General features: G+C 44.4%; 1 protein-coding gene across 1 annotated transcript in view; it reads left to right on the top strand.

The window, feature by feature from the left end:
- Nucleotides 1–246: 246 nt before the first annotated feature.
- Nucleotides 247–15,165, top strand: part of TSNAXIP1 (translin-associated factor X interacting protein 1) — a 16,581-nt gene continuing 1,662 nt past the window's right edge. The window contains 11 exon segments of the mRNA XM_010024339.1: nt 247–278; nt 492–599; nt 2,048–2,171; nt 3,546–3,639; nt 4,992–5,188; nt 8,262–8,394; nt 9,153–9,328; nt 10,701–10,860; nt 11,114–11,244; nt 12,880–13,008; nt 14,960–15,069. Of these exon segments, the coding sequence (XP_010022641.1) occupies nt 247–278; nt 492–599; nt 2,048–2,171; nt 3,546–3,639; nt 4,992–5,188; nt 8,262–8,394; nt 9,153–9,328; nt 10,701–10,860; nt 11,114–11,244; nt 12,880–13,008; nt 14,960–15,069 (1,394 nt within the window).

Genomic DNA, 15,165 nt, shown 5'->3' with positions numbered 1-15,165 from the left:
AAACTCAGTCTCTATGAGTTAACCTACCTCTGTACGCCCTTCCGGTTGGGGGGACACTTTAGGGCAAATCTCCCCACTGCAAACAAGAGCAGAGTGAAACCTGGTAGTTTGGGTTTCATCTGGGTTATTGCAAAATTCTGGTTGGTTTTGTGGTGCTTTATTTTCCAGTGGTCCCAGTGTAGACCAAGAAATCATTTTGCACCCAAAGATGTGAACACTTTCCCACAATCATGTAATCCAGGCAGCATGAACAAGAGCTACCAGGGGATTGTTCAGAGGTGTGTAACGAGTGGTTTCTAGTCTGCGGAGATAATTTCTTCAAAGAACAAAAAAAGTTTACTTAGTTTTTAGGTATGGTCAGTCCCGGCTGAGAAGAGTTTTAGGGTTCAGCCCTTGTCTTTCATAGGCAGTTGTACCAACTCTGGATTTTGGCTCTTTGTGGTGAGTTTATAGTGCCAACTACAGCAAAAGGATTCTCTCCTTTCAATCAGTCAGCTTTTGACTGAAGGCCCTTGGTCCATATGGCCTGCATTTGCAGGTGGACAGACAGTGCTAAGGAATCACAAACCCTGCTACGCCCCGAAGGAGAGACAGTCTAAGTAAGCTCAGCCCATACTACTGGTTAAGTCACCAGAATTGCTGGAAGGTTTTTGAAAACTAAGACCTTACAAAGCAGAACCTCTTAAAGTGTTAGAACAATAATGTTGGGTTACCCCACAAGTGTTCAGCATAACAGAGAAGAGATTGTTGGTTCTGACTAGTAGCTCTGTAGGAGATGTCAAGTATTAACGTAATAATGAGTCATGCTTAGTATAAACATCACCATACCATGCTATCATTTAGTGATTCATTGACCAACATCATACAGGATTCTGTCAGGGCCCTGAGTGCACCAACAGGCTCTGCGAGCTCTTCTTCAGTCCTAGGCTCTTGAGTGCCTGGGCTCAAGACTGATTTTGGTATAGCGCAACTGTATAACCTGAGATCAGGTACTGTGGAAAAAGCTGTGTGAGAAGGAGATTTGAGAAGCCTTCACTCAGATGCACTCACCGTTGGTTCTTACTGGAGCTGTGGTGTAGCCATGTGTCTCATACCTCACTGACCCTAGCCTGCTGATTTGACATCCCAGGTGACATTGCACCTTCCTCATCATTGCCTGACCATCACTGAACTACAGGTGACCCAGGCTACTGTCAAGGGACCTGCTCTGCTTTTCTTGTTCAAGTCCTGTGGCATTGTGCCTTACTCCCTGATTTCCTTGCTGTCACCCTGTGGGGTCCCAGCTCCCCTTGACCAAAGGCACCCAAACCCTGATGAGTAAGGGGAAAAGGTTGTAGAGCCTGTTGGTACACTCAGGGCTCTGACAGACAGCAGGACACCTCTGTGGATGATATAATAAGGGTAGGTGGGCTTTTTGGTTTTAATTCTAGCTGGTTGTAATATGAAATACACAGAGAAGGGTGCCCCATTTCTGGCAGTGTTCAAGGCCAGCTCGGACGGGGCTTGGACCAACCTGGTCTAGTGTAAAGTGTCCCTGCCTGTGGCAGGAGCATGGAACTAAATGAGCTTTAACTCATAAATACGATACAATAATCATATGATAATAAAATCCAGCAAAAGGACACTGAGTGAGGTTCCTGAGGAATCTAGAACCTCCTGAAACTTAATATATTTTCAGTTTTCTCTTCAAACAGCTGTTTTCCTTGACCCAGAAAATACACAATTAGTATTTATTCTCTTCTGATACAGAGAACCCAGTCACCTGGCCTTTTATACCAAAACCCATTATGAAGTTCTTAAGCCAAGAGGTAGTAATAGCAGGATGTCTTGAATAGCTTCCTGCTTCATCAAGGAATTTTAAATTGTCCACTGTATGCTATATAATTTTCCCTTACCTGAGAGAATATATATGTACTACAGTAAAAAAAAAAAAAAAAAAGGGCAGTAGGAAGAAATCAAGATCCTCGAGCTTATTTATTATGAGTTCATTCTTATGTATAGGACACACTTAAGTTCATGCATCCATTCTTTCCCTGTGCCTCTGCAGCAGTAAACAGGCCCTTCTCACCATTCCAAAGCCACCATACTTGGAGCAAATGGTGTCCTACTTAAAGAAGGAGCTGCAGGCTCTTGACTGCTGTAAAGAGAATGCCCAGGAACTGAAGTTACTGGTCTGATGCAAGGTTCTCTTGACTTGAAATGAAGTGCTGAGATGGGTACTTAAATTTGCTATTCAAAGGAAAAAGGACATGAGAAAAGTAGGCACCTATGGGTAGTACTGAATAACAGGATTTGTAGCTCAGACTAGAGAACTTGCACAGGATTCAGTTTATTTATATATTGGGTTGCTGCTGTTTGCATGTCATTGGGTTGTTTGCATCTCTCATGTATTCCACATCTTCTATAACAGTTTCCATTTTCAAATCAAAGCCCAAGTCTTCAAAAGACATGATAATCTAAAGTGGATGTGAAACAGAATTTACACGCTAAACTCCTGGAGATTTTGCCTAAACCCATCAAGCAGCAAGGGTGAAGGTTCCCAAATTTTCACTGCAAAACCTCTTTTCTGAAGTTCCATTTCTGCATGTGACAAAAAGAGGCTTTCTCTTACCTGAGCCTAATCAGGATCCCCAACATTCTTAGTTTCTAATGGGCCTGATCCTGGGACGTTTGTGGTGAGTGTTTGAGGACACATCTCACTGAGAGATTGAGAATCACCACTTTAATTTATAACACTGATAGGAGTGGGTACTCCTGCTGTTGTCATATCCTGACATTAGAGCATTTATGCAGACCATGGGAAGTTTGCATTTGATTTCCTCTGCATTTATTCATTCAAATTCTCATTCCAAAGGAATCTTGTAGTGATGGGAGAAGTGGTAGAAGAAGAATGGAAAGGAAAAAAAGAGTGTCTAATGGCAAGAGAAAGTAGAGGTTTTATGACTGTGTTTATGCTTTGAACTTTTTTTTTTACTGTCTTACATAACATGTTTTGGTTTTGTTGTATTTAATATGAGAACATTACTTACTGCTGGTGAAGTCTTTGCATGGCCCAGATACAACCTGGGAGTTTGACTATCCTCTCTGAACAAGTTTTATTCTGCTGAGGAGCTCATCTGCGGAGAGACTTTCTTCACTCTGCCACTGAACTTCACAAAATAGACAACAAAAGCAGCAATAGGATCTTGTTACCTACCTTTACAACCATATTGTTACATCCATATTGTAACTTGAATTCCAGTCAGCTCCATCTAATGCTTATCATTTTCATTTTGGAGCGGTACACTGACAGACTTGATCAAAGCTTCTCTTTCTTTGCTCTCCATCATGTTGTGGTGCCTATCAACAGCAGAGGGAACTCCACCTTCATGAGAGTATTTGGAATGACAGACCAGAGATGGAGAGACAAAGTGCATTGTGTTAGCAGTATTTTTATAATTATCTTTACTGTCATTAGATGCCATTTGCACCAGACAAAACAGCTGTCTCTGAATTTTGAAAAATGGGCTACTGAATGTTTTCTCAAGCTTGTTTTCTTCTCTCAGCCCTACAGAGAGGTCTTTGAATTCTTCATAGACAGCTTCAAGACCTATAAGCCCCTGCTGTCTGCTATAAGGTATGAATATGAAGTTACTTTGGGTAAGCTTTTGGACTTGGACCTGTGGGGAAAAAACACTATTGGAGATGTTCTTACAGAGTTTAGTTGTGTTACATACGTACATAGGATGAGCAGCCTAAACAGATGTGAACTGGTAAAACCTTCTTTCTGGTCCATTAGGTCAATTTCTTTCATGCATAAGATGTTGTTGGAAACCTTTTTTTCCTAGAATATCTTAGATGTTTAGATTTAAGATTTTTAGATATTTTAAATCTTCATAACATACACAGTTCATGCAACAGCAGAGTATCAAGATTTTCTGGGACAATCAAAGTTCTGGTGGGGTGTATCATACTAATATATTTGGAGGCACTTGCACTGGTAACTTGAAGCTTGAATTACTCCTGAAGGCAGGGCACAGAACTGAACAGGCCATTGTTAGTAAGCTTTAAACTTTGCTTGGCATTCAGATGCTACAGTAATACCAGAACTTTGTAAACCATCACAGAGGGCTAGAAATAGACTGTAACCAGGAGCTCATTTCACACAGGGCACCGAGCAGCTATCAAATGTCATCAGTCTTCTACTGGAACAAACTCCTAAAGGATATATATTGTTTATCCCAGTACCTGTTAGCTGGACTATCTAAATCACAGGCCTTCCTTACAGACAATGGTTCTTTGCACCTTCAACCAGGTGAATAATTCAATTTTAAAAACTCCCTAAAAATTTTTTTCTCCTAGATCATGTTTATCAGTTTCCTTCCAGAACTCTTTCCTAGACATTTCTTTGCTTCAGCTCCCAGAGAGATTACTGGTGCCCGTGCTGTAGCTGATATTGTACGAGATTGACACAAGAGTTCTTTATTAAATGTTCTGAAGAGAAAGGCAAGATGAGAGGCATACCTAAAAGGAGGGGAGAGTGGGTAAACAAGAAGTTTGTATACAAAAGGTTGCATGAGACCATGCATTTGGAGACAAGAAAGCAGGTCAAAGTTCACAAAGAATGTTCCTTCAGAAAAGAGGATGTATTGCTAATTACCAGTAGTCTTTAGCCCCATATGCTGCCTGTGCTTAGATGGGGACCTACCCACCTAGTGAAACATGACAAAGCCATCAGTGCTCATTATGTCTTATCAAAGCTTTAAATACTCAGGAAAACAAAATACTACTCATCCTCTGTTTTCCAAATTAGGACAAATATAATGAGTTGATATCAGAAATCCTGACCAAGGTCATATGCAGAACTAGATAAACAACAGGATATAATTCTAAAAAAGACTGTCCCTAGGCACTCACCAGGCCAAGCAGCAAAAGCTCCATCTCCCACAGCCCAGCTGAGTGGAATTCAGGCATTATTGCTTGTTGTGAGACCCCACCTCTGCTTTCTTTAGATTATCAGAAGAGAAGGATCCATGAACTGGAGCCCCTGAAGGCAATGGTTGCAACTGCCTCAGAGGAGTGCATCCTGCAGATACTGGCACTGCAGGAAAAGCAGAAAAAGGAAATAAGAATACTAGAGCAAGAGAAACAACATTTGTTAAAGATCATTGGCCACATGAAGGAAGAAGAGAATTCTCTTCAGACTCGGGTAACTTTGACAATGATGAGTCAAATGTTTCCCAATAGCAGCTGGATGCATTTTATACATGTGATCTCTTACCTCTCAGCCTCTCATCGTTCGGTGTTAGTAGAAGTTCTGGAGCAGACACTAATCACTTGGCACAGATGTGCTGCTGGATTTTGGGCAGCTGACTGGAGAATATCCTGTTCCCTTGGGACAGGCTGTGCTGCCACTGTCAGAAGTCTTCACTTGCATCCATTGCCCCAGCTCACTCTTCCAGGGTCACACCTGAAGAGGGAAGGAAATCAGTATCTTCGTGGTCCTAATGTTTTAAGCTCTTATGTAAAAATAAGCCCACTCTTTTACAACACTGTACCTTAGTGTCTTTAAATCTGCATCGTTCATCTTCCTGCCAGTGCAGTCACACTGATATCTATGGGCAAGATTAGTTAAGTCCTTCCGATTTAAATTTCCACTTTATACAGTTCTTGGACAGTTTCAGCTACTCAGGCAGAAATGCCACTACTGCTGGAGAGCAGTAAGAGCAGAGCTACTGCATTAGGAAGGACAAGCCAGGGGCTAAGGGTGACTGCAGTGCAGTCAAAGCATGGTCTTACAGCACCAAGCAAGGTGCTGGTAGCAGTTGTCCTCAGCAGTTCCAGATGAGGCAGTTAAGCACAGGGTCCACCCATAGTTGGTGGGGGAAGACAGCAGCACAAGATAGGGCCAGAGTCAAGACTGGAGACAAAACCGCAACAGACATCCAAAAGGATCCATCCAGGAAAAAAGCTGCCTATGACATCAGCCCAAGGTCTGGTTAGGATACAGGGACAGGACTAGAAGCAGATACACCTACTGCACAGCTCTATAGCCTCAGTCTGTTTAACAGGCTGTGGGCAGATGGTGGGTGGATGGAGAATCCAGCTGAGGCTGATCAGGATAATTAAGATTCTTGGACCTCTGCTAGCTACTATAACTAATTCAGGAATCATCAAAGAAGTATTGGTTGGAAGGAATATCTAGAGTCTCTAGCCCAACCTCCCCCACCAAGGAAAACTATCACCTACATTACTTCAGCTCAGCCATGAGCTTGTCTGGCTGAGTTTTTGAGATCCTTCCAGGATGGTGATCCTCCACTTGCCTGGGCAGTGTGTTCCATAGTTCTATCATTCTCCTGGTGTGTTGTGGTTCAAGCCCAGCTGGCAGCCCGGAACCATGCAGCCACTTGTTCACTCCTCCCCCCTACTTTTCCTTCCTCCCCCCGCTCCTGGAGGGATGGGGAGGAGAATCGGAGGAATGTAACTCCCATGGGTTGAGATAACAGCAGCTCAGTAACTAAGGTATAATACAAACCACTACTGCTACCAATAATAATGAGAAGAGGAATAATAAGGGGAGAGGATACAATTGCTCACCACCCGCCAACCAATATCCAGCCCAACCCTAGCAGTGATCTGGGCCTTCCGGGTAACTCTCCCCAGTTCATATACTGGGCATGACGTGCTGTGGTATGGAATACCCCTTTGGCCAGTTTAGGTCAGGTGTCCTGTTTCTGCTTCCTCCCAGCTTCCCCTCCTCCCTGGCAGAGCATGAGACTGAGAAAGTCCTTGGTCAGAGTAAACATTACTTAGCAACAACTAAAAACATCGGTGTTATCAGCATTGTTCCCAGACTGAAAGTCAAAAACACAGCACTGCACCAGCTACTAAGAACGAGAAAAAAATGACTGCTGTAGCTGAACCCAGGACATGGTGGAAAATCAGCAAGAGGAAGAAACAAATTGTCCTACAATTTGTATATAACCTATAGCAATTCCGCTGTCGTCAGAGGTGTGGTAAGAGCAGGAGCAAGTACCTGAACTTCCTTTCATCCCCTAGTTTAAGCACTGAGCTTAAGCAGTAAAGGTGAAGAACAAGTTTCAGGACAGACTAGGTACGCTCTTTATTCACTAGCTAGCACTTGGTGAATGTTAAGAGGCTTTGGTTTTACTAGCAAGATCCAAATGCTCATGAGTATCTCTTCCATTTGCAGTCCTAGACCTAGCCAGTTCCACTTTCTGATACTCCCCGGCCTCAGTGTTTCATCGAGCCATAGAGAACTATCCCTGAAAGGAGCAACTGCGAATTTACACAAAGTTACACTTGGCTTAGAGAGCCTAGAATCCAAATTCTAGCTTGGGCTATTTAAGTTTTGCAATTTACGTGGAGTAGTTTGGGAAGAATAATTCTGCTAAAACCAGAATTCCATTTCTGAAACAGCATTCAACTGTTCTAACTGGCATGGATATATACTGAAAAATTCCTTGGAAAGAGCCACCTAAGCAGCTGACTTGCCTGCTGGAGGCAGCATGGTTGTGGTTATGTTGGTGTAGAGACACAGGCAGACCAGCATTGCTACAGTGGGCTGGTATTTATATGACAGTAACGGAATACAGAATTCTTATCAGAATCAGAATAATCAGAGGTCCCCAGGACACTAGTTGTCTTCTGAGCAACAAGTAAAACACCCTCTTGATTCATTCCTATCCAGCAGATTAGACAGCTGTTGTCAGTGAGAGGATGTGATCTCATAATGAAATGCGTATCATGGGAATAGATTATGGTTTTACACATAGAGCCAGTTCTTAAACTTCCAGATTTCTGATAGTTTTACTTTGCCACTAATTTAAAATGCAATTAAAATTCAAAATTACATCAGGAAATAAAAAATACAGCACAAATACAATCCCATGTTGCTGCCCAAGATACATTTTTGTCACCAGTTCCAGCGGAGTAAATTGGTAAGAGCAGCAGCTTATTTTCTCCTGTGTGACCAGCAACAGGGACAGAATATGTTGCTGGAAGCTTTTCTAGACACAGGCTTACATCAGAGAGATGGTGTACTCAGATGATGAAAGGAATATAATTCACTCTCTAGAAGGCCAAACACTCAGACTAGCCTTCTGTAACACCCTTCTGCATGCTACATCTGAGTTTGAACTCTTTGGTTATATTTCCATCCCCTCAATCCTTTTCTATAGTGTTATGTCTGACCCACCAGAGCATTCCAGAGTTTCCATGATGATGTGCTCCTGAGCAGTTCAAGCCTCTGTTTTCTGCAGGTGGAGAGTCTGCAGGCAAGCGTAGCTGAGGAGTATTCCCACTATTTCAATAAGCAGAGTGCCCGCAAACTGCTTCTGGAAAAACTGAATGATATGAATGCACAGCTGGACACGAGACCTCGCCAAGAACAAGGTAGAGAGAGTGGGTGTCCGGAAGAACCTGTCCTGCACAAAGACCCAAATGCACATACATGGATGCAGCAGTGTAAAATGCAGAGTATCTCTGAAATATCCTCAGATATGCTTTGATTCTTGAAAGAAGTTAGAGAAATTCATGGACAAAAATTCCATAAAGAGGTAGGAAAGAGAATAAGTAGGGAGGTACCTACGGGTGTGATCTGATTCTGTAAGTCATTGCTTATATTCTTGTACACTCTTGCTCAGCACAAGAAGTAAACAAATGCAAAAGTTCTTCATGTTTTTTTGACTCCAGTGCCAACTGGCAGCACATCTTACCCAGCCATGTGCCTGTCCACGTTTTAGGTGTCACAAATACCTGGCACAGAGGTTACTCACAGTGGTAGGGACCCTTCCAGTGTGCATGATCTCTGTCGATCCAGTCAGGTTACAGGCACCCATAGTGCTACTGCTTCTTACTTGCTGCCTGTAGCCATTGCCTCTGCAGAAAGGGCTCACTCACCTGGGGTCTTTTCTGTTAATCAAAACTAAGCCTGAGCTTTCACGTATGTATGTGTCCATGGGAGACAAGGCAGGACAGTAGGTGGGAATGGGAACACTGCAATATACTCCTGAACTTGCAGTTCTTCAGCAATAATACAGTCTGCACCCATTCAACTCTTGCTGACACTTTGTAGGGTTATCTGGTCTAAAAGCTTAATAGATGGTTCTGAAAACTACAACTGCAATTTTACTGTCATGGGTTTTCAGCAGTGGCTGTTGTCAAGGGTGAAGATGTGGTGAAATTAACTTTGGCGTTGAAGGTAGCCCAGCAGGACCTCGCAAAAGCCTATGCAATGCTAAACCAAATGAAAGCAAGCTATGGACATGACATGCCCAGGAGAGATTTTGAATTACTGGAGAAAAAGTACTCCGATTTACTTCAGGAGGTGAGCATAAGCTCCTAATTTGCAAGGTACACCACACATACACAAACACAGCATGATGCTTTAGTATTCAGGTTGGGACAGGGACTCAGTAAACCCAGAGCTCACATAATGGCATTTCTTTGTACATAAAATACATGGAAAGCCACTGTCTTCTAATTCCCAAAGCTCCCTGTCTATTGAAATCACAGACTGCCTGAGCACTCAGAATTAGTGTGCCATCAGACTCTTAAAAGCAGGTTTACCTGAGTTAATACAGTAAAAGCAAGGATAGCCCACAGCGCACCAGGAGTCTACAGACTATGTGTTGAGCACTGTTCTCTGAAGTTATCATAGATATAAATAAATGAACTAGGTTCACCTCACATACATTGCACAGTGTTGTCCAAAACCACTGCTGTCCTACTAATACTTATCTGACTAGCTAGGGTTTTGCCTTTTCCAGTAGAATTAAATGGCTTCTTTAGCCTTCTGGGACTCCAAGGTCATCAACCCAGCTATGGGGCTGATCTATGCATTTTCCAGCTGTGAAAGCTCTGGACGAGGTTCCTCATGTTGTGTCTATTTGCTGCCTTTTCAGAGTAAATGTCTGACAGCTTAGCTTGTACTGGAGATGCACAGGAACAATGCCAGGTCACATGCAGGATAGGGTCTGCTTCCAACCCTGCAGTAGCAGTGTGGTAGTGACCTGAGCTCTAGGAGGGTGGAAAAGAGACCACATCAGATCCCACCATGTTGTTAGTGCACAGTTGTCAAGAGAGTTGGATGAAAACCTCCATTAAGGAAAAAAAGAAGTACATGTGGTTGTGCTTCAGAAAAGCAGTGCTGGGCTGATCAAGACACATTTGGGCCATTGGCAGCTTCATCCAAGCCCTGACCATCAGCACAGTTTGATCCACTGCTCATGTCCCTACATCAGGGCATAACAAATACAGACACAGCCCTCAAAACCCAGAATAGAGGTGGGGGTACCTCTGATACCCAACAGACCTTTGTACTAGTACAGCAGAGATAAATCATATTGAAAAGAAACACTTTCTAAATAAAATATAGTGAAGAAGATGGGTGGAAAAATTTCTAGAACAGAAACCTGTGTTTCTCTTGTTCTCTCCTAGTGGATTAAGATATATTTTTAAACACAAAAACTGGTATAAAAGCGTCACTCACGTGTTTTGTCAGAAGTTTTTGTAAATGATAACAATGAAAAGTAATAAATTATTTTTCTTCTGATCTCAAAGCAATTATCCAGACACAGCTCTCCATAAGTCTATGGACTACACTGACTGCTCTCCTGAGCTGTCCAGCTGTTGTCAGAAACAGAAAATTTCTGTTACTCTGGTTAGTTTGTTACAATCCTCCTTTCCATATCCTTTAGACGAAGACTCTGCAGAAGAGTTTTGATCAGCTCCATAAGGAGTATGAAACACTTTTGGAAATCCAAAGAGAGACTGCAGAAGAGCGAGACAACTTCCATGCTGAACTCCAGCGAGTTCAGCACAACACAACACCCCGGCCAAAACAGGCGAAGTGTTCAGGTGTCAAATGTACTCAGTAGTGGTTTGCTTAAGGCAGCTCATCTTTAAACACTTTGCTATGGTGCATTTCTTACCTGTAATGCCCGATTTTCTCTGAGGCTTTTAGGAGTGGCCAGAGTATTCCCTTTTGCCTTACTGATCTTAGGAGACAAACCAGGTGTCTAGAGATCTGATTCTACTGTAAGGCTCCTGCTGAGATTCACAAAAAACCATTCTCCTCTTCTACCAGCTCAGTGTCTTCTTGCTGTTGCAGAGGTGATTCCTGGTGGGGTTGACCAGTGACATCGTCTGGCTGAGGGGAAGCCCAGTGATGAGCTTGTGGATGTGCGGCTGGAAGAAATAGGAACAAGAGTGCTAAAAGAGATAAAGGTCTTCTGTGGACATGTATGTACAAGCTTTCTTTGCTGCCTATTTCCACTGAGAATAATTGGTAAAAGTATCCACTACAAAGGTGGGAGAATTGCTTTTGTGGATGATGTCTTCAATATTCACCTTCCCATCAGTGTAACAACGGAAAACTTTAAAGCTGGGAAAACTCAGGTGCAGTAGAAAAGCTGAAACTGAGAGCGAGCGTACTGAAGACACAGCTGAAGTGGCCACACTTTATGATGATGCTACATGAATCATCATACATGGAGGTGGGCTAGAGCCCCCTACTAATGCTGCACGATCTGGCTGAGCCAAATTAACAGCTTCCTGCTGCTGAAAACCCTTGTCCTTCTCCCCTGTCTCTACCCCCAACACTGGCTGCAGTGATGGGGAACTGTCTAGCAGAGTGGTATTCATTTATTCCCAGGTTAGTTCTCTGCTGATGAGATTAATTAAGACAAGCACTAGAATAAGACTAAGTAGCAAGACTACACAGGAAATGACTACTTATTGTGGCAGCAGTAAGATAACTCAACTCATACTGTCTCGAGCTGGAAGGTTGCCTATCGGAAAAGGCTGACTGACGGAGCTGAACATGAACTAGCTTGTGTATCAGTACTAGTGTGGCCAGCAGGGCCAGGGCAGTGATCGTTGCCCTGTACTGGGCACTGGTGAGGCTGCACCTCAAATCCTGTGTTCAGTTCTGGGCCCCTCACTGCAAGAGAGACATTGAGGTGCTGGAGCGGGCCCAGAGAAGGGCAATGGAGCTGGTAAATGGTCTAGAACACAAGTGTGATGAGGAATGGCTGAGGGACCTGGAGGGGTTTAGTCTGGAGAAGAGAAGGCTCAGGGGGGACCTTATTGCCGTCTACAATTACCGAAAAGGAGGATGGAGCAAGGATGTGGAAAATCTCTTCTCCCAAGGAACAAGTGATAGGAAAGAGGAAACAGCCTTAAGCTGCACCAGGGGAGGTTAAGACTGGAGATGAGGAACAATTTCTTCCACAAAAGGGTGTTCAGGCATTGGAACAGGCTGCCCAGAACAGTGGTGGAGTTACCGTCCCTGGAAGTGTTCCCAAACTGTGTAGAGGAGACCCTCAGTGACATGGTTTAGTGGTGGACTTGACAGTGCTGGGGAACAGTTGGTCTTGATGATCTTAAAGGTCTTTTCCAACCTGGTTGATTTTGTGATTCTATGATTGCAATGCACCCCAGCACATAGGGGAATCAGGAAATGCTAAGGGGACAAGGAAATGTTATAAGGATTTTCCACATCATAGCAAGCATAACTGTATCCGAAGGTCTTCTCAGGGACACAGCAGTATTTCTTGGTCCTTCAACATCTCTTCCTCAGCCTTTTCAGAACCTTGAACTGTTTGCCCTGCCAGTTCTGAAAGAAGTTTCTAAGGAAGATCTTTCCTCTTCTATTGTTTTTGGGCAGAACCTCTCACACAGTACCATTTTGTCCACCTTGGAGCACTTGAGACACACTGCGGAGTTGCTGACACGTGTGTTTTATAGTACTGGGAATGAGACCCACACAAATGACTCATTTTAATGGCTTTAGATGCTGAGAACATGGCTTTGGTGCTGGACCACTGTCAGTGAGGTGAATGCCTCACCTGTGTCTGTTTCTTTTCCATTCCTTAGGGAAAAGGTGGCAGTATTCCTGTGTACCTAAGGCACGAAGGTGAAGTCAGGAACAGAAAGGTGACTAAGAAGGATGTGGTGAACATCCGAAAGGATGTCTGGAAGGAGAAAATTGCACTAGAACAGCAGGTGTGTCCCAGTTACTCCACAAACAGCATTTGCTATGATTTTGGGAAGCAGGGTCTCACCATGTCCTGCCTAGTGTTTCATCTGAATCGAGCTGCATAAAACATTTTAAGACCAAATGGCGTCAGCTGGCAGTAACCCTGTGCCTGGCAGGGCTTACCAGGGATCTGACTCATGGATTAGGACAGTACCACCTGGATAACCTGGCGTAGCTCCATCTCAGGCCAAAGAGGCCTACTCTGCAGCTCCTGCTCCCAGGACAGTTGAATTGCTCACAACGCAGGTGATGCCCAACGACTGCTGCAAATTCAGAGGCATTCAGGAAACCAGAACTCAGTGCCACATGTCCAGGACCATAAACTGCAGCAGTCCAGCAGTTGTTGCAAGAGCAGCAACAGGAGGAGTCAAGTGACGACTCCTCCACAAGGCAGGGTGCCCAGGGGAGGAACTGCTGCAGTCACCCTGAGTCAAATCAGCCACACTCATGAGTCCAAGACCTCAGCTGCTGCTGCTCTGGGGTGTGATGGTACACTGTAGACCACTGTGCCATCACCACTATGCAACATCTGTCCTAGGTGGTAGAAACCTTGGCAACATCTGTACAGCCAGAGAGCATGGCCAGGGGCTTTTGCTGGGCTAATTTTAACCATGCCAATCCATTATTAAGCTTCATAGTGTTTGTGTAACAAGAACAGGTGGCACTGAAGGAAAAACAAGGAGTAGGGGAAAAAAATAATTTACATTAATTTATTTACTGATATAAAAGTGCTTTGGTTTTGTTACACAAACCCCAAAGCATTTGCCCTTCTTTGTGGGCCTAGAAGGGTGGGTTGAGAGTGACAACTGGAGGCCAAAGGGGCTTGTCTGGGGTGATACAAGACTCAAAAGAGAATGAAAGTAGCTGTTTAATTCTTCCCATGTTAGGGACAAGTATGAGACCATCTCCCCAGCTACTGGTCAAGCCCTGTCACTGTGTCTCAGTCATATGAGAGCAACCTTGACAGAGGCAGTCACTTTACAGATTTCTTCTTGAGCTAGATAAAACCATATCCTGAGCTCAGCCTACGCTGTACTCACCAGGCGGGTAGGCAACCCACAGCGCTGTGCTGCTCTGCCCAGACAGCCCTGGTGGCACAGGCAGCAGGCAAGGGTAGTGTTCACTGCAAAGCAGCTTCACCTCCCATTCCTCCCCCTGGGAAGCTGCACCTTCTCACGAGGGTAAAAGTAGACAGACACTGGAGAAGGGAATCCTGTCCATGCAAGACACGTCAGGCTCTCACTGCTCCTAACAGAGCTTCTAGAAGATCCCATTTCTTTCACACACTTTGAGTAGTACCGTATCTGCTCTCTCCGATGAGAGGCTTCTCTTCACAAGATTTACATACCTGCCTCTTTCTCTCAGAAGGACTTCCCTGAAAAACAGTTCATGGTTTGTCTCTGTGCGGTGTCTGTGAAGATCAGGACACGGTTGCTGAACTGCAGCACCATGCAGGCTCTGGCAGCATCCCTCCCCACTCCCAGCACTACGTCAGAGCTGGAGAGCTCTAGCTACGTGGCCACATCCTTCCACCTCCTGTAACACAAAGACATGTAGCCCCCCCAGGTCCTCGTACACTTGCCCTACTCATGTCTTGCTTGGATATGGAAAAGCATCTGGGACCAAGTGCCACCTCCTAGGCAGGGAGGCTACTGCTCGGGGGGGCAGTCCAGGGTGTGCATATGCACCTGAGGGATTAACAGTTGAAGCAAGTTTCTCTACAAGAAATCACTGTGACCAACTACTCTGGAAACCATGGTGATGCTTGCTTAATTGTTTGTAAATCGACAAAAGCAGCTCAAGTACAATTTGCTTTAGATGGGAGCACAGTCCTTTTACAGTTTTGGTTCCCTCTTGAACGCAGTCCAAGGAACAGATGGGGCAGTTACCGATCTGCGAACATTCCCTGTTCCACAGGTGGGCGAAGAACAGTACCACAGCCAGAATCAGCTCATTTCCAATCTGCAGGAGGAGTTCGCTGCCTGTGACAGCTCAGACAGTGGATCCTTGACCAGCAAGCAGTTCAGGCAAGAGCCTAACTGGTGCCCATGAGCTCTGCCCACATCTGGCACACGTCAGAGCTCGTGACACACTGATTCTGTCTGCTCTCCTTACCTGCCAGT

This window comes from Nestor notabilis, unplaced genomic scaffold (assembly GCF_000696875.1).
Source record: "Nestor notabilis isolate BGI_N333 unplaced genomic scaffold, ASM69687v1 scaffold2851, whole genome shotgun sequence".
Lineage (NCBI taxonomy): Eukaryota > Metazoa > Chordata > Aves > Psittaciformes > Psittacidae > Nestor > Nestor notabilis.
The sequence above is the reverse complement of the archived record's forward strand: the minus strand, read 5'-3'. Positions and strand labels throughout refer to the sequence as shown.